Here is an 18,548-nt window from a genome sequence, read left to right on the forward strand (position 1 = left end):
GGAACGTGTAGAGTATCGGACTGCTTTGGTAAGTTTTTTATAGCAGTCTAATGCAAAACCAGCCTAAGCAAACCGCTACCGAAGTAGTCCGTTAGCTTATTTGAATTTTTTTTTTGTCCGCAACTATCGTAATGCATCTTAAAACAGTTGTACTCGGCTGGTTGTGCTCGCGAGAAGGGGACTACACGCGAGTAAGCGAATGCGATCAATCGAGGCAATGAGAAAGAACGAGAAATAGCTTGAATGGAGAATGCACCAGTGTGTGATATCGGCAGCTACGAGAACCGCACTTGCGGTGTTGCATGCTGTTTATGAGTGAGACTAACAACACTGGTTTACAAGAGTTTTCGTGCATTTTAACTTAAACTTCATGTAGTTTTTCCTTGAATTAGGTATTTTTGCTGGTTCATACAGATCTCGTTCGATTTTGGCACGTTTCGTCTTTGGCACGGTTCAATTTTGGCAACTTAAAAACTTTGGACGTGTTGCCACCAGCAACCATCCAAGCGTTGAATTGAATTTTCGCTTTAGTCCGGTGGGCATCGGACAACACTGTTCGGATAGGTTATATAATTGGGTATTGAATTTTCTTTCTAGTCCGGTAGGCATCACAAAAAACTTAAATTTGGGCGTGCTGTCGAAATCGAACATGGCCTGTAGTTGCTCTTATATGTTATAAGATACTAATTTGAGATCGATTTTTCAGTTGTTTTTCTTGTTTTAGAGGCGTTTCTTTGCTCATTCGAACAGTCTTCTATTTAAATTATAATTCCTATTGGGACCTAACTACTGTTTTACGTTTTTAGGCATTTTGGCTGAATTTTGATCATGTAAATTTCTGACCGTTCTGACTTTCAAAAGTTGAAGATATGTTCGAGATTACTTTTTTTTTCAAGGGGGGGAATTGTTAGTAGCTTAAGTATTTATGATAAATATTAGTAAATAATGAGTATGTGTGACCAATCACAAATGGTGACTTCTCAACACTGTTAGAAATTTGTAATTTTAATTGTTAGGATTTGTTTGCTTTCGCAATTAGGACTTATCATTCGTTAGGATTTAAACCTACTTGTCAGAAAAGGGAGCTTATCGTAGCAATTGAGGATTGCAACGATTTTTGTCGAAAATTGTTAATAATTTTATTTGACATAGTTTCTAATGGTTCAACACCAGTAAGTCTATGTAATTCGAGTGTACCAAACCAAGGAGGACGCTTCACACCATTTTCAGAATTTTATTCTGAATCCTTTGGAGCGTTTTCTTCCTTGTTGAACAGCAACTTGACCAGATCGGTACAGCATAAAGCATTGCTGGTCTAAAAATTTGTTTGTAAATCAAAAGTTTGTTCTTTAAACAAAGTTTAGAATTCCTGTTGATGAGAGGATATAAACATCTCGTATTTTTGATGCACTTGGTTTGTATACTCTCAATGTGCTCTTTGAAAATAAGTATTTTATCGTAAATTAGTCCCAAGTACTTAACCTTGTCAGACCAACTTAAAATAACCCCATTCATCTTGACAACGTGATTATTGTTTGGCTTGAGGAAAAAAGCCCTAGGCTAATGCGGAAAAATTATCATTTGAGTTTTAGAAGCATTGGGAGAGATTTTCCACTTTTGCAAGTAGGAAGAAAAAATATCTAAACTTTTCTGCAATCGACTGCATATGACACGAAGACTTTTTCCTTTTACGGAAATGCTTGTGTCATCGCAGAACAATGACTTTGTGCATCCTGGAGGCAAATCAGGAAGATCTGAAGTGAATATGTTGTACAGGACTGGACCCAAGACTGAACCTTGAGGCACACCTGCTCTGACAGGAAATCTATCAGATTTTGAATTCTGATAGACAACCTGCAGAGTTCGATCAGTAAGATAATTTTTTAATATTTTGATTAGGAAAATTGGAAAATTAAAAGTTTGCAATTTCGCAATCAAACCTTTATGCCAAACACTGTCGAATGCTTTTTCTATGTCTAAAAGAGCAGCTCCAGCGGAATAACCCTCAGATTTGTTAGCTCGTATCATATTAGTAACTCTGAGCAATTGATGAGTAGTGGAATGCCCATGGCGAAATCCAAACTGTTCATCTGCAAAAATTTAATTTTCGTTAATGTGTGACATCATTCTGTTAAGAATAATTCTCTCAAACAGTTTACTTATTGAAGAAAGCAAACTTGGTCGGTAACTTGAAACTTCAGCTGGATTCTTATCCGGCTTTAAAATTGGAGTAATTTTTGCATTTTTCCATAATTTGGGCAATTCAAAATTTTCACTAAAAATTCCATTGTGCTCTCAGGGAGATGTTTGATTAGTATATTAAAGATTCCATCGTCACCAGGTGCTTTCATATTTTTGAAATTTTTAATAATTGATTTAATCTCATTCAAGTTAGTTCGAGATTACTTTATTTTCATGCTTTTTAGGCCGCCTTCGGAGTCATATTTTTTGGTTTGTTCCTATGCGTGCGTTCGTTTTTGGTCTCAAAAGTAATTTGCGTTTTTTGGACTACATTTAGTTTTTTTTTGTCCAGGAAAGGGTTAAATAGTTAATAGCTCTAATTTTAATTTTTTTACCTTTACAAACTCTTTAGAATTTGTGTTTTGGTTTCTTCATCGTGTTTTCAGTCACTTGACGTTATATTCAGGATTATTTTCTTCTCGAGTACTTCTGAATATCAAGGATGTTCTTCCAGTGTAAACTTTTGTATGCTGGGCAGTTCCATAAAAAATGTTCCAGTTTTAATATTTTTTTTAAATTGTCATTTTCGATTTGGCCGAAACTTTGCCGACGTTTCTATGGGCATGCTTTTTTGTGGTATTGATTTAGTGTTTTGGAACACGGCTCACTTTAGAGAAGCTATTAAAAATATTATTTTGGCAAGATATTGATGATTACAAATATTTTCAGAGCCGTTTTGCTTGACCGGTGTGACGTCTTCGGCAAAGTTGTAAATAATAATTTCGTCTTTCCGATAAAAATACACACTCTAAAAACAATTTTGCCAAACACACTACGCCAATCAAACAAAACGCTTTGACTATGAAAATATTTTTAATTCCTCATGAGGTGCTTTATTGGAAATTAAAAAAAAAATTGTTTATTCACTAATAAAACCACAAAAAAAGATTTTTCGAATTCTCGTGGTAGAAAACAGGTCCACGTAAACAAAGACGGGAAGGAGGTAGAGGAAGTTCGTTAAGTGTCCCTGCTGAATGGCGGGGGGTCTAAATTGACGATTTTTGTGTCCACGTGGAATGTGGAATGTTTGCGTTTCAAAACATCACAGCAGTCGAGTCTTTGTGGACAATAAAAGACTCCAAGTAGTAGTTTTTCTTGATTCACCTGCACTTCAACGAAAATATATTCTGTACGGGTGCTATCGTCTATGCCTACACAGTCCGAAGAAGAAATAAGCGCGCACTTGAGATCAGACCTAAAATATAAACGAATTCCACCATCTCGACTGTAGCTACGATCATATCTAAGAAAACTGTACCTACCCTCCTAGAGCTATCATGCTGTCCGAAGTCTAATCATTTAATTTAGTTGCCTGAAATTCTTCTGAACATTTCAAAATAGGCCTAAGGAAAAAAAAGTTCCTCTAACAAACCCTTTTTACGCGGCTACATACATGGTCGTTCGAACACGTCATAATAAAAGCTGAATTATGTAATAAAAAGTATTTAAATCAAATACCATTTAATTCCTTGAAATGTTCTTTACCCAGCGAAAAGCTTTATTACTGTAAGTAGGACCATTTTCAAGGAATCAGTGGGCGTTGAAAAAAAAAGACAGTCCGTGATTAGACGGTTTGACTCTCTCTCCCTCTCTTAGGGGTTAGCGTTATAGAGTTGGAATGGAGGAATGTAAATCAAATCCGAACACTGAATTCTCCTTATTTGCATGTACAAAACAGATTGAATCTTTATTAAGAGCATTATTGGATCGAACATAAAATCATCAAGATGCCAAGAACCTTCAAAATTGACGAGTAAAAAAATTGTGTTTGAAATTTGATGGTTTGACTTGTTTCTGTAGTGGATATTTATTCAATAAAATATAAATTCTTTTCATTTATATCCATCAATCAATTTTCACTATCAACATACCCAAGTAACACACGTTGTTATAGAGCAGTTGAGATAACTCCTCTAATACAACCTGCAGTTATAGATTTCAGTTGACATTACCTTTTCCATGACATCTCTATCACCAGAAAAGCGCAAAAATTAAAGGCTACTATAACAAGTACTGGTAGTTTATGAAGTATCATAAAGCTTAATGGAAGCAAGCCAACTTGTTAGACCGAAGCTGTAAAATACATCTCGAGTACCAATATGGTAGAAATACGTTGAAATAGGTTATTTCTAAGTTGTAATTGCTAACTAATCAAAACATCGTTGACGCAAGCATAAAACTTCAAAATAAAAATATCGCAGAACGACACTGATTTATATCAGGATCAAAAATGGAAAAAAATAGTGATTATGGCGTTTCGAATAATCAGATAAGTAACAATAATAAATCAACCATTTGATGCTTTAATACAAAGTTTTGCGTGCGCGTCAAATTTCATGGTGAAACATTACGTTTTACTTCTGAAAAAATTATGCGCCATCATTTGGATATTGTTTTCTATTTGTCAATCAGTGGAAAATAGATTAGGCATTACAGAATGTTCACTGATTTATTTAATTGCGAAGAGTCACCGCTTGGGCTTAGTTCGTGAACAACTATCTGGCATCTCTTTCTTACATGCGTAGTGAATCGCAATGTCCTTTTTTCCTTTGGTAGCTCTGCACTGACCCAGTGCAATAAAGAAATTCGCGCATTCGTGGGTCAGAATTCGCCATAACAAAGCGCATGCGCAAATGCGTTGCTATGACAACATTTACCCAGCGCATGCGCAAATGTATTGTTACGCGCAGTGCAACCAGTTCGATGATCGTTTTTGTAAGTGGCACTTTTAATCAATTATAAATTGATGATGAAAAGCAATGTTCAACCTTTCAAAATTAATTGTTTCTGTCGCTTGAATATTGAAATTGTTTTCGCATAGTTTCAACGTTATCAAGACATAAAATAATTCAAAACTAGAGAACGTTGTTAGATATACGGTAACAAAAATTAGAGTGATATTGGTTGCACTGTAAGCGTTTTGTTTACCTTTTCATGGCGCATTTTGACCCACCTCGAATAGGTTTATTAAAATCGTTTAAATAATTTCATTAACAATTTGATCAAGTAGTTTTACGTTGGTTTTCGAATACCAATAATAGGAAAAGTACTTTCAGGTGCGTAGTATTGTTTTTAGAAGTATAATATTGAACGCGCTCGGCTGCCCCTGCTGGGCATTTCATACACAGTTTTTCTAATACATAGTGAAAACATCTGGAGGACAACTTCAAGACAAGTGTCATTTGTGTCATAGTTGTTTGTTCAACTCATGTTTTTGAAAAACATCTCCAAAACCAGGAATAAATGAGTTTCTGTTCGAAATGTGGTTGAATTACTGATGAAAAACATCTTCTCACAAATGTTGTATTTAAAGTTGCTTTCTGTACTGTTTTGATAACATCATTAACACAAGTTACAGATAAGCAGCAGCAGTTTATATTCGATAATATATTAAATACAATTATGCTTTGAAATAACATCTCAAGAACAAGAACATAACAACACAAGTTTTGAATTGCGCTTATAGTATTCTTATATGACTACTGTCATTGTGAATTATTTTCTAACATGTTTTGTGTGTTACTTGGGTATTAATACAGTAAGGTCTTTTTTTACACAAGGGATGCGTTCCAAATTTGTATGGGATCGCGTAAAAAAAACTTTTGTTGAGTTGCGAATATAACGAAGAAAACCGTTTTAGAATGTTTAAACCTCAATTGAATATAGTGGTCAATCTAAAGACCTAAATTCAACATTTTAAATTTTTTAGTATTTTACACCAAAAATTGCGAATTTTTTTGAAAACGGAGAAGGAAACTGCTCCATTATTTATCTCAGCCCGTATATTCATCCTATACAACATGAAACGCAATTGAAAACAGAAAAAAAACACATATTTTCTAACTAAACCAACCTACTAATCCATGGAATGGATTTTTCTTAGTTCACTTTGGATTTCTCATGAAGTAGAATCCTTAAAAACTCACATAAAAGCTCTAAATTTGATATTATAGTCGGGGATCTGCACTCAAAAACTCATTCAATTCAATTACCTACCCCAGAAAACAAAATCCACGCATTGCTCTATACGGCTACAACAAGACTCGTTCAGCAGTCAACCATAGTTTTTTCGTCATTAGCGGACCACTTTTTAGTTGAATCACTACACTAAGAATACTTTAGTTTTTGAAATGATCACCTCAAATTTTTAAAAACAAGCTTCAATTAGCAGAAATATATGAGATAAATCACTAAAAATCCTAAATTTCAACTGTATGTATTTTCATCTGTTTTCACAGCGTTGAAGAAAATCAAAAGTTGCCAAATCAGTTTCTGTTAATACGAAAAAATCATACTGAAAATGTTGAATTATTCCGACATAATTGATAAAAATCGACAGCACTGCAGTGGTTACCTAGGTTACCAATTTTGCACGTAAACAACTACAGCGTATACCTAGACAACCTACTACGACGGTATGCGGCTACTTTCATCCATGAAAATGTGATTCATTCATGATTAACAGTGTGATGAATATGGGGGCGTCGTGAGATGAATAATTGAGCAGTTATTTGAGTTTTGAGATGAATATGGAAGCGTTGTGAAAAATGGTTTGTTTTACAAATCCAGGATAAATCTAGCTAAGTTTACTAAATTTACAATTCTGGGCGATTCCATAAGAGTATGTAAGCGTATTTGTTTTTTTTTTCAATGATTTCGCGAGAATTTGGTATTTAATCCGTGCATTCTCCGTGAATATCGGCTTAATGGGATGAAAAATGGAACAAATACCTATATTATTATATTTGGCCTAAAACGGCAAACGTGATTGAAATGAGGTCAATATCTTTTACCGTTTTCGAGTAATTAAGGAAAGGAACCCGTTTTAAAACAGACCTTACTATATATTAATTGTTACTTTTGGATCCCGTGACAAATGATAAAAAATAAATGATGGTGTTTCATCTCTGGACATGTATTATCTAATAAATAGTAGAAGGAAAGCTTACCCTTTGCGGATTTTCATAATGGCCGATCGCCATCTTTCGGCCATAGTTATGCTACCTCACCTGTCCTGCGACTGACAGACGGATATCTTCCGTTCTCCAAATCCTACTGGCACTGTCAAAGCACTTTTTATCTTTCTATCCTAACCGCTTAGTAAACCCGCACTCACGTGAAGCCTGGGAGGATTACATTTTTCCAACCAGAACTACAAACTGGCCGGTCGCTGCTGGTCGGTGCCTGATTGCGGTTAGATTTTGCACTTTCTCCGCCGGTGTTCACTCTTTGGTATCATTTTATTGTTTCACACTCCCGGCGGCGGCGGCGGTGACGGCATTAGCACATATACTCGACACAACCTGCCAGATTTTTTGTGCCCCGTGCCGGACTGGGTATTTGTTTTTGTTTAGCTCTTTCTTACATCATAATTTTCACTTACAGCAGCACTCTAAACAGCGGAGGGTAAACACTCTGTCAAGGTTGTACCGTGGCGTTGGTTGCTGTTGCTAGATGCTAAGGCCGTTGCACGTTGGGTGCTGAAGCTGGGAAGCATCATTTGCACCGCATAACACTACCACTTGACGATGATATGTCTGGATTAGGGCCATGAGTTGGAAATGATTATGTTGCCGCTGCCGGAGCATGTGGTGTGGCGGTGAAGACGTTTTCGATTCTCAGCTAACCTACGGCTAGGTCATTCGTGTGTGCGGGAAATTTTCGATTAGTCTTTCTAATCGTCAATTGTCTATGAAAATTTAACAGTTTTGTTTTCGAAATATAACTAAACACGACCTGTCAATCGAGCATTGTTGTTAGAAAACGTTTCGACATTAATCATCTAAGGTTTATTTCTTTCAGTTCATAAAAAATCACCCAAGAAAGGTTTGAATAATGATTGCAGAAAAATCGATGTTCACAATTGTGTGGAAATTGAAGGCTATGGCATCGTTGACCTTTTTGTGACGAAAGAATATCAAGAAAACAAGATGGTGAAGCCATTGATTGATGAACAAACTCTTTGCCAACTCAATGGAAGCCCTACACGCTCTTGTACTGGCAGGGAGTGCAAACCGCGCCTTCTCCTAGGCAAACAAACTTCTGAAATAAGCGGTATAGCAAGTGTATGCACCTTAGACCTTACACGTGCGACGGAACCGGATAGTCGCACTCCACGCGCAGCAAAAGACGAAAATCATTGTTGTTTTGTGCTATCAACTACACTGCAACAAGCACTCTTCTAGTGCTACACCCACACAATGCTATTTCCGCTGTTCAGACCGCCATCGCCGAAACCACTCAACCCGGTACCGGTGGTTTCGCGGAGTAACGAATGAATAGGACGCAACTGTTTACCATGAAATGTCCTTTCCTTTGGCGGATAAACAATTGTCTTCTTTCAGCAGTGGCTGTACAGCAAACCAGTGACTCGCCGCAGGAGTGGTTTTCTTTTATTTCACAGCTTATATGTCTCGCGTATTCTTATCGGTAGGAAATTTTTTCCGGTTCTCTGTTAACCATTCTTCAAATTGCTGTTTGACATTGTAACGTCTCAGTCACTTAGAATCTAGAATCCTCTTCCCCTGGGAGTATAAAATTGGACAGACCACAGACATCCTATTTAAGCGTTTGATAATTCATCTGTAACATAATACGAACCCTTTGCGATAGCTCGTTCGCCTCAGCCTGGAGCCTAATCGTTTTAGCGAAATCCATCATAAACGAAAAACATAACAGGGATTGGTTTCTTAATATGTTTGCTTAGGATGACATCATCTGAAACGATTGTAGCCATTCACCAACATCGGGTTGCGCATAGCGATAGATGTTTACGCGCGTTGGCGAAGAAAATGCCAGCGTCATCAGGATAATTAACCTCAAATATTATATTTATCATCTCCCAGCTGGTCTCGAGGTACGATGCTGGCCTAACAAGCCAGTCGTCGTATGTTCGAGTCCCGGCTCAGGAGAGACTGTCAGTGACAGTAGGATCGTAGCGCTAGCCGCGCAATAATAGTCCTGTACACTTAACAGTCGGCTGCGAAGTCTGTGTATAGTAAAACAGAAGGTCGAGTTCCGCAACGAAATGGTAGCACCAAGGTTTTTTTTTATTATATTGCGGGACGTTTGCACAAAAGGCCGGAGCGGAAGTTGGAAAATACCCGACACAGGATATCGTGTTCCGTCTGATGTTGGTGTTAAAATAGAGGAAAATTTACAATCAATGTTCATGTTTTTTTCTAACATTGATTTTTGGAGAAATATCAGAAGCATATTCTATGAACGTTAAATTCTCCAGCATTTTGAAAATTTTACCTTTTACGAAGAATAAACGTATAATGATTCAAGTGGTCAGTTCACATCATATTCGATCACATTATAATAAATCAACATTTTACTAATATCATCGGCATTCCAGAAAAAAATATTTGAACACCACTGATAAACTATCGGTATTTGACGCAGAGGATGACCAGGCAAGGTAAAAGACTTTGCGTGATGAATTCAATACTATTAGTTTTGTTATCAAATAATGTTAGAGTTTGACACACACGAGTGCCTTGTGAAACAGGGCCAGGGCGTGAAAAAATAAATTATCGATATCATCGAGATATATGTACTACACTACATGGTAGTTATCCTAATGTACCAACCTAAATCGATGCGACAAAAAAAAAACAATAGACCAAAATAGTGGGTGCAGTGGTTCAAAACGTGGTCCCCGTGGCTCTGTGGTTAGCGATGTGGGTCGGCTAGCTCTCCTACACGGTTGTGATATCGGGTTCGATTCCCGATCGAGTCGAGGATCTTTTCGGAAAATTTCCAAAATGGTGTTTTTCGCCTCTTTTCACCCTATTTTTGCGTATTTTTGGAAATATAGACCCTTTCCCATGCCCTGCACCGAATGAAAATATCACCTATCGATTTATTGGCCAATTTTACATAAGAAATGTTATATTTAAGGTATCCAGCCCAGCGTCTTTTAATTAGTGGGAATTTGGATTCATTTTTGCCAGTGTGCGTTTGTCGAAAATTGACATCGCCAACCAGCGTTGCCGGTGCTATCAATGTTTTGACTGGCTGTCGTGTGTGCCAAAAAGAGAAGCACACATTTTCATTTGTCAAGTCTCTATATGTGATCTTGTGTAGGTGTGAAGAGATTCGTTTGCCTTCGCCATGTCAATGACAGCAGCCGGCAACCGTTGGGAACGGTCGGCGGCAAAAATAGAAAAGATTCTATTTTTTGCAACAACAACAAGCGACGGTCGACCGCTGTGTTCTGATTGGTCGAAAAAGAACGGAACGGTAGCGGTTGACCGCTACAACGGTTAGTCTGATACAGGCTTTAGCGTGCGTCACAGTCGGCTTTCGCTCGTCAGTGTAAAACAACCAAACCAGCGCCGCTCAGCTCACAGAAAAAAAAAATAGTCAAACGACACTCGCGTATCAAAGAGATGCACACTGTCAATCGTTTAGCGATGTTATTTCGGCCTATCTGTCTACTTCGTTCATTTATGTTGAGAAATATTATTACAAGTTCAATGATATAAATAATTTCCAGAATACACGCACTCAACGTGCGTAATTCTCATTTCAAGAAAAAATGTCAAAATACGTTTGAAAAAAGAACGTCGTGATGGCGATACTCATGTGACATGTTTGTTTAAGAATGTATTCAGACAGCGAGCCTTGGTAGCGTCAGAGGAAGAAGAAGACGATTATCGCAGTGAAAAGTGGTTCTACCGTGACCATTTCGAAGCCTGCTCTCAAGTTAGTTGACGCGTTTTGATAATAGCCAGAGACACCAAAATTCACAGGAATGGTAATCAAATCACTAATTTGGACGGTAGCGTTACTAAGTTTCCAATCGATTGTTGCAAGAAAACCAACCGATGAATATAGATTTGAAAATGGACATGCCAGTTGGTTTGTATCACTTTTGAACCAAATTTTAAAATCATTGTTGGACTAGTTTTTGAGTTACACTCTTTATAAATTTTAAGTAAGATTTGTCATGCTGAAAAAACTTGAAATACTTTTCCAAAACAAACGTAAAACATTTCAAGAATTGTTTTGCATACAATATATGCCCATTGATGACCTTTTAGGAGATTTGAACTGTTTGGGGACCATTGGAAAATTGGTTGGGTCTAAAAACACCTGAGTAAAATGGCAAATTTTCAACTTAAACAAAAAAAAACACAGACTTCACAGCCAACTGTTGAATATACAGGACAATTGCCGGGACTCGAACATACGACGACTGGCTTGTTAGGTCAGCATCGTACCTCGAGACCAGCTGGGACATTTGGTACCTCAATTCACACTCAAATTCAAAATCTTTGGAAACTTTGAACAACAACAATGGCATCGAACATGATTCAATTACATTAAAGTCGTTTTTTTTACGCGGGGGATACGTGTAATTCCGAAATCCGCGTGAAAAAACGCGTTAATTCCGGAATCAGCGTTAAAAAAAACGCGTTACTTCCGGAATCTGAGTAAAAAAAATCCAGAATCCGCGTAAGAGAAAAATACCGCATAATTCCGGAATTTGCGTCAAAAAATTCACACAAATTCCGGAATCTGAATAAATAAAAACCGCCTAAATTTCGGAATCCGCGTAAAAAGCGACCTTAGTGTATACAAAATACTACCAGGTATACAGCCCTTGGGTTGTATGAAATGGCGACGTAGGACTGAACACTGTAATTAGAGGATTTTTTGTTACAAAATATACAGAGTCTGCAGACAGAATCAATGTGTTTGATCAGCGACTGTACGTATTTTTATTCTCTGCCTCCCCTGAAAAACAATTTTTGAAATATATTAAACAACACTCGAAAGAATATCGTTTATATCTGACGATATTATGCCTGTAGTATTTTTTTGTGCAAACAACATGTATTTGACAAGACACAAGCATATCGTGCTTGTTAAAGAAGTACCAAGAATTTCTCGTAATGTATCAAAGTCAGAATTAACTCAAAAACTAAATCCAATAATACATACGTTATCATAATGAATGGTTTTGTCTCATTTAACTCTGATTAAATCGAATCTATAATATGGATCTTATTTTCAAAATAATATGGAAGCCCTTACAAAAGTTCATTAATTGGCAAACATAAGAAGATATTTTAAACAAAATTATTAACAAGCTCCAGCAAAAAACCGTAGCAATCCACAATTACATTTTTGTTTTTTGCTTGAAATTTTTTTTCTTTTGCCTACAACTACATTCGCTGTACTACGAAGACAGCTAATATACGTTTATTATGTTGGAGCTTAGAATAAAAATATATCATCTAACAATTTTGAAATGTAAAGGAGATTTTGAATGAATCTTAGTAAATAAACAAAAAATTCACAAGCATTCGCAGGCTCTTACTCTTCTATAAATGTATATATTTAGGAATTTACTCCTTCGATACTATCCGGTCACGATTATTCAGTGAATATTGAAGATAAAATTAAATAAACATCCGTTGCGAAAATTTACAATTCTTGTTGAGTAATTTATAGTAATCATATTTATGAGATGAACTTTCGATCACCATCAACAGCAGCAGTACAGTTTTTCCTCGATTGCACACGTATAGAAATGTACAAACAAAAGTGTACCACTGCAATACGAATAGTACCGCTGTAGTACGACTAGAAGTGTACCACTGAAATGTACGAATAGAAGAGTACTCCACTTGTACTGTTGCTTTTACCGGTATGTTTTCTTTCAAGACATCAGTTTTTATTAAGTTCTGAAAGCAGGTTCAGAAATTGTTCAAGAATGGGGATTGTTTCAAACTTTTTGGAAAACTTTTACCTTCGAGACATCATATTAGTCTAAGCTCATGGAAGCAAAAACAAAGTGACCTATTGGGACGGGGAGACTCATTTTTTATTTCGATATTGATATAGAGAATATCACAGGGAACGGATGGTATCCATTCATGTCGTCTTTGCTAGGAATGCTCGCATGTAATTGGTTCATTATTCGCGTAAATTTGTTATTGAAACTTTTTATCGATTTTACCGCTTAGCTATGAAATTAGAGTAATAACTAGCATATTACAAAATTGTTATACATTTTATCTATCCAACAACATATTGTTTATTGTTATCCATCATGTGGTTATTAACGGTCGAAATCTGACGCATTATTTGCCAGTTTCATTTCAAATTTTACAGAATGCATCCCAATATAGTGAACAAAGACGTAGTCCCACGTCAAAATGTACCGTAAAAACTGTTCACGAAGAATTAGTACAAGAATAATTATTCCTCGTATAGTACTTCTACATTTGTTAGGGTGACAGCGAAAAGGGTCATGGCAAATTTTAAAAACCTACCACGTACATTTTGTTTATTGTTTATTGGGAAGGAGTACAGATAGATACACAGGTAGCTACAGGTAGATCTCAGCGAGAAATAATTCAACTATTTTTTTCAGTTTTGTATTGTCTGTTTATATTTTAAATTTTTTAATCATACGTAAGATTTTAGCCATTCCCCCTCTCCCCCTTCATAAACATTCGCAAAAAATTAGATGGTTTCCATTGATCTAGTTTGAGAATTGGAGTGTGAATTGAGTTATCAAATGATGTTTTTGATTCAGGTCGAAAATTTGCCATTTTTCCCAGGGTTATTTGATCCGGACCATTTCCCGATAGTCTAAATACAGTTTAAGTCTTCTAATTAGGTCGGCAATGGGCATATGTTGTCAGCAAAGCTATACCTACTAAGATTAACATTCGCTTTAGGAGCTCTAATCCATTTTTTGTATGAGATATCCTCCCTAAAACTTGAAAAGGGCGTATCTCAAAAATTAGTTCAAGGATGATTTTCAAATTTGGGTTAGAAGTGCACTCATACAAACCAACTGGTATTAACAGTTTTGATGGTGTATTTCATTTTATAATAACGGTATTTGGAACACCGTGGTGTGTCTCTTAAGCGTATATCAAATGAGGAGAAATCTAGGTAGCAAAGTAGATTGCGTTGTTTGCTTTGTTTTTCGAAATTAAAAAAATCTAGCTGCCCGTCACGCAAGCTTGCTCTTCGAATGCTATCGAATTTATCTCAGCAGTGACCACCGCTATGTATTCTCCTAAGCGTGATTTACCATTCTCGCTTCACTCAGCTGTGGTGTAAACAGCAAGCGTATTCTGTTTTCTGCGAGCGGCAGAAATACAGCACAAAGAAGAACTGTGAATATTCGCTCTGCTCTTTCCACAGGAAAATAACAAGCCTGTTTACCTACGAGAAAACGGGTTTCTAGGGACCAGTAGAAGCTCAGGGCTTTTTTCGATACCTTAAAGAACATGTAAGGTAAAAAGGGGGAGGTGGTGGTTCCGTAAAGCGTAACGGAAATACTGAAAACTGTTATAGGTTCCATTTGTCCCAATCCATCCAAATTAGAGAACGGCGAGCATATGTTTTAATAGTTTTTAATATATTGATTTTTGTTTTTTTGAAGCTTTCCACGAATTATTCGTTTTGCTTTCATTTCCAAAGCATAAAATTATCTAGAAGCTTCCGATACTCGATGAAAACATATGATTTTATACTTTCCATAAATTTTTACAAGAAAAAACGTTCTTTGGAAAAGTGTGATTTGTGTGCCCCAACAGTTACTTCAGACAGCATTAGGTACGAACAACTAGATCTCCCAGATGGTCTCGAAGTACGATGCTGGCCTAACAAGCCAGTCATCGTAGGTTCGAGTCTCGGCTTGGGAGAGACTGTTAGTGTCAGTAGGATCGTATAGCTAGCCCCGCAGTTGGCCTGTACACTAAACAGTTAGCTGCGAAGTCTGTGTATAAATAAACAGAAGGGCGAGTTCCGAATCGGAATGTAGCACCAAGGATTTGCTTTGGTATTTCTCGCCAAAATAAAGGTAATTTTCTATTTTTATCATAATAGCTTTCTTATTGAGCGTCTCAGCAGAATGGAATTGAATATTAAGAATAGGTTATGTTTCAATTTAATTCTACTGCAAAAGATAGAAGATTCTCACATAAGCCGTCCACGTACGCACTGATGATGGTTGTATGTAGCAACCGAAATACGTATCTGCGGACAAGCAGTAGAATTAAATTGAAACATAGCCTTTTCCCAATATATAATAATTTTTAACATTTTGAGAATTCATATACTAATGAATAATAGACCAAGAAAAACTAAAACAGTTCCGTGATAAAACCAAAACTTTCAAGAAGATATAAGAGTAGCGAGGAACACTTACCTCAAAAAAATTGTATTGGGGTTTAGCAGTTATATTAACAATAACGAAAACCTGGTTATCCTACTATTGAAACTAATTACAAAAAAAAAATATAGTGGAATAATCGATGATAGCAATTTATACGCTCGAATGATAATGTTTTTCGTTATGCCATAAGTAAAATAATTTATGCCATAAGATCCTAGACTTCCAAAAAACAATACCCTACCACAAATCCCCATTAAACTGAAACTGATGCAATGAGTCATTATTTATTCCAACTATCCGCATTCATAAAAAGGTGCTGAAAAAAAACAACAACCTTCCTGTTTTAGCTTCTAGCTGAAACGAGGATAAAAACCTCGAATACTTATATGAGAAGGTGACACCTGGCAACGAAGAAGTTCTGCACGTACAGGTTGCTATATGTTACCATGATCTGCTTTTTCGTTCGACTGTCGGTATATCTTCTGGTCATGGGCAGAATAATGGGCGACGGGAAAGAACGTTTTTTCACTTCCCATTTTTGTAGATAAAAATGAAATTTTACTATTATAAGATAAAAAAAAACTCAACAATTAGGAAATGAATTCAGCCAAAGGGTGTGTCAAATAAATTGTTTTTAATCCCATCCAAACAAATTGTGAGAAAAGCATGTTATGACTTTTTCCAAAAACTCAAAAACAGAAGGAAATATGATTTTGAAAATGACAATGCCTAGTTAAGTTGAAATTTGAGGTAATATGATATGATTTGTGTGTTTTGAGCTAAAAATGATTACACAGTGCAATAAAAATTTACTTTTCCTTCTCTGCCTTGGCTTCTATGAGTAATTTTTTTGAGTAGTTTGATGCAGAAATAAATTTTCCCGATTTTGGACCCATTTCACCTTAACAAGCAACAATAGCGCCATTTTGAATATTTGAAAAATCGGAAATTTTCGATGTTTTTGGACACATTTTTGTTTTAAAGCCAAATATTTAAATTCTAAGAGGTTGTTCTCTTGTTAATATCTGCTTAACCATCTTTAAAAAAATTCAATTCGGACAAAAATTGAGCTTGAAACGGTGATTATACGAAAACGGTTTTGGCATGGTTTTAGTATATTTCATAGAGCAAAATAATATCGAGTATGTAGAGCATTAATGGTAATACGCTAATTTCTATAAGTGGTAGTCAGATTATGTTTTATATTAATAAAAAATTTTTAGAAAACTATTGGTAGAAGTCTGATTCACCTAAAATGTCAGCAACTTGTCAATTTCGCCCCTATTGCTCTATAATACTAAAATGGGTTTGTCTCGACGCTAGATTAACTTACTTGGAATCTGTTCAATGTAATATCAAGTGTGTAAACGATGCTCAAAGAAACAATAATAATTTGTCGCACATGATCCTTCTCATTTTTCGGGGAGGGGGTCTTAGTTTCGACCAGGACCGGTCAAAACATAAAAATCTCGCTTTAGCTATGAGAAGGTCTCCGCTTGGCGCATTGCATTTGAAATTTATATGGAGATTTGTATGGAAAAACCAACGCTTTTGCATTTTCCATTCTAAAGGGCTCAAATTGGCTCAAATCATAGGTTTTATGACTTCAAATGGTAGGTTTTTTGATGCCTAACAACTTGGCTGAAGACATCAAAGAGCTAGGGTGTCCCAAAAAAATACTGGAGCTGTTCAAAGTTAAGTATGTCGAAATTTATGTTGCAAATCATTTTTTCTGCCAGTTCACCGGGGTTAGTCAGATTTCCATCAGAAGTAACCTCTGAAACACGTTGTAGATTTTACCTACAACTAGAATATTGACCTGATTTTGTTTGTTTGAGCTGGGTGTATAAACTCGTTACGACAAGTTATTTCTTATTGGAATCCTACTGGTGCCAATGTACATCGGTAATGTTGGCAGAAAACAAGATTTTCTGCATTTAAATCGACATACTCGACTTTAAACAGCTATTGCTCTTCTTAAGGACATCCTAGCTCTTCAGTGCCTTCTGCGAAGTTGTTGGGCATCTAAAATACTATACTTTTACATAATGTAGTGCGTTATAGGATCACTATAAAGCTCTCTAGAAAAGTAAATGCAAAAAAGTAGGTTTTCCCATATAAATTTTCATACAAATTTGAAATGCAATGCGCCAAGCGGAGACAAAACCAATCGACTTCCGGTAAGTTTAGGGTTGTTTGGGGCTCGGAAAGGAACCGAAAAAACTTGGTTCTGGAAAATCGATCATTTTTCCCCACCCTAATATGCAACCTTGCGGTAGGGAGTCAATTCATCAATGTGGTTTCATCATCAAAATTGTTTGTTCTAAGCTGCCGGTGTTTCTAAATAAGAAATTGAGGTGTACATGCTTAATGTATCGCAATGACTGCACGTAGAACTTTATGGGCCTTCGTGGACAGTTTAAACAGTAGAGTTGATAAATATTTACGGTTCATAGACGATTATTCAAAAAATTTGAAAAATTTGAACAGTGTTATCCACATTTTCGGATGATGTAAGGGTTTTATAAATAGTTATAGGCAGATACTTATTAAAAAAAAATTAAGCTGTTGTAGGATTATATCTTCTATATTTATATTCTATCCTAGATGAAAATAATCTCCAAACTTTATAAAAAAATTAGCAAAATATTATTGGCCATTTTCACTGAACTGGACTGTTGTCCAAACTAAAGCAAGGATTTCAATCGTTAAAATTATATTCTATCCACACAAAATAATATACGGCTATCGAGAGCTTTTACTCGCATTATTTTTATTTCTGATTAGTTTATATTAGACGTTTTCGTTGAACATTGCTCGTGTTTGAAATGTTCAAAATTAAGAATCATTTCTTATATTTCTGTACCTCTTCAGCAAACTTATTTCACAAATTTTTACGTCACATTTCACATTTCTTACTTATCTCAAAAATCAATTCTTGTACAACATCAGTACCTGTTTCAAAACCGAGTGGAAATACTCATATTGGATTGTACTTGGCAGTTTTCTAGGCTGGGTTCCAGAAACCAGATGTTGCCATTTCGAATTTAACAATTACATATGGAATTAATTTTCGTCCTCTGGGCATCATCTCGTTTCATGAAATACCCATTTAAGATGATAATAAGCTATTTTTATCTTTTTTGCAATAACT

The 18,548-nt window shown here is 36.1% G+C and overlaps 1 protein-coding gene across 5 annotated transcripts in view; it reads right to left on the reverse strand.

Moving 5' to 3' along the window:
• LOC129720990 (regulator of G-protein signaling 20) overlaps positions 1–18,548 on the reverse strand; it is a 75,313-nt gene that overhangs the window by 27,265 nt on the left and 29,500 nt on the right. For 2 of the 5 annotated variants that reach the window (XM_055672996.1, XM_055672994.1), the window contains exon 2: positions 7,191–7,633. In XM_055672996.1, the coding sequence (XP_055528971.1) occupies positions 7,191–7,234 (44 nt within the window). In that variant the 5' untranslated portion in view covers positions 7,235–7,633. Of the gene's footprint in view, positions 1–7,190; positions 7,779–18,548 lie in introns of all 5 variants that reach the window. The other 3 variants (XM_055672995.1, XM_055672992.1, XM_055672993.1) reach the window with 2 other exon arrangements.

The sequence above is a fragment of the Wyeomyia smithii genome, chromosome 2 (genome assembly GCF_029784165.1).
Source record: "Wyeomyia smithii strain HCP4-BCI-WySm-NY-G18 chromosome 2, ASM2978416v1, whole genome shotgun sequence".
NCBI lineage: Eukaryota > Metazoa > Arthropoda > Insecta > Diptera > Culicidae > Wyeomyia > Wyeomyia smithii.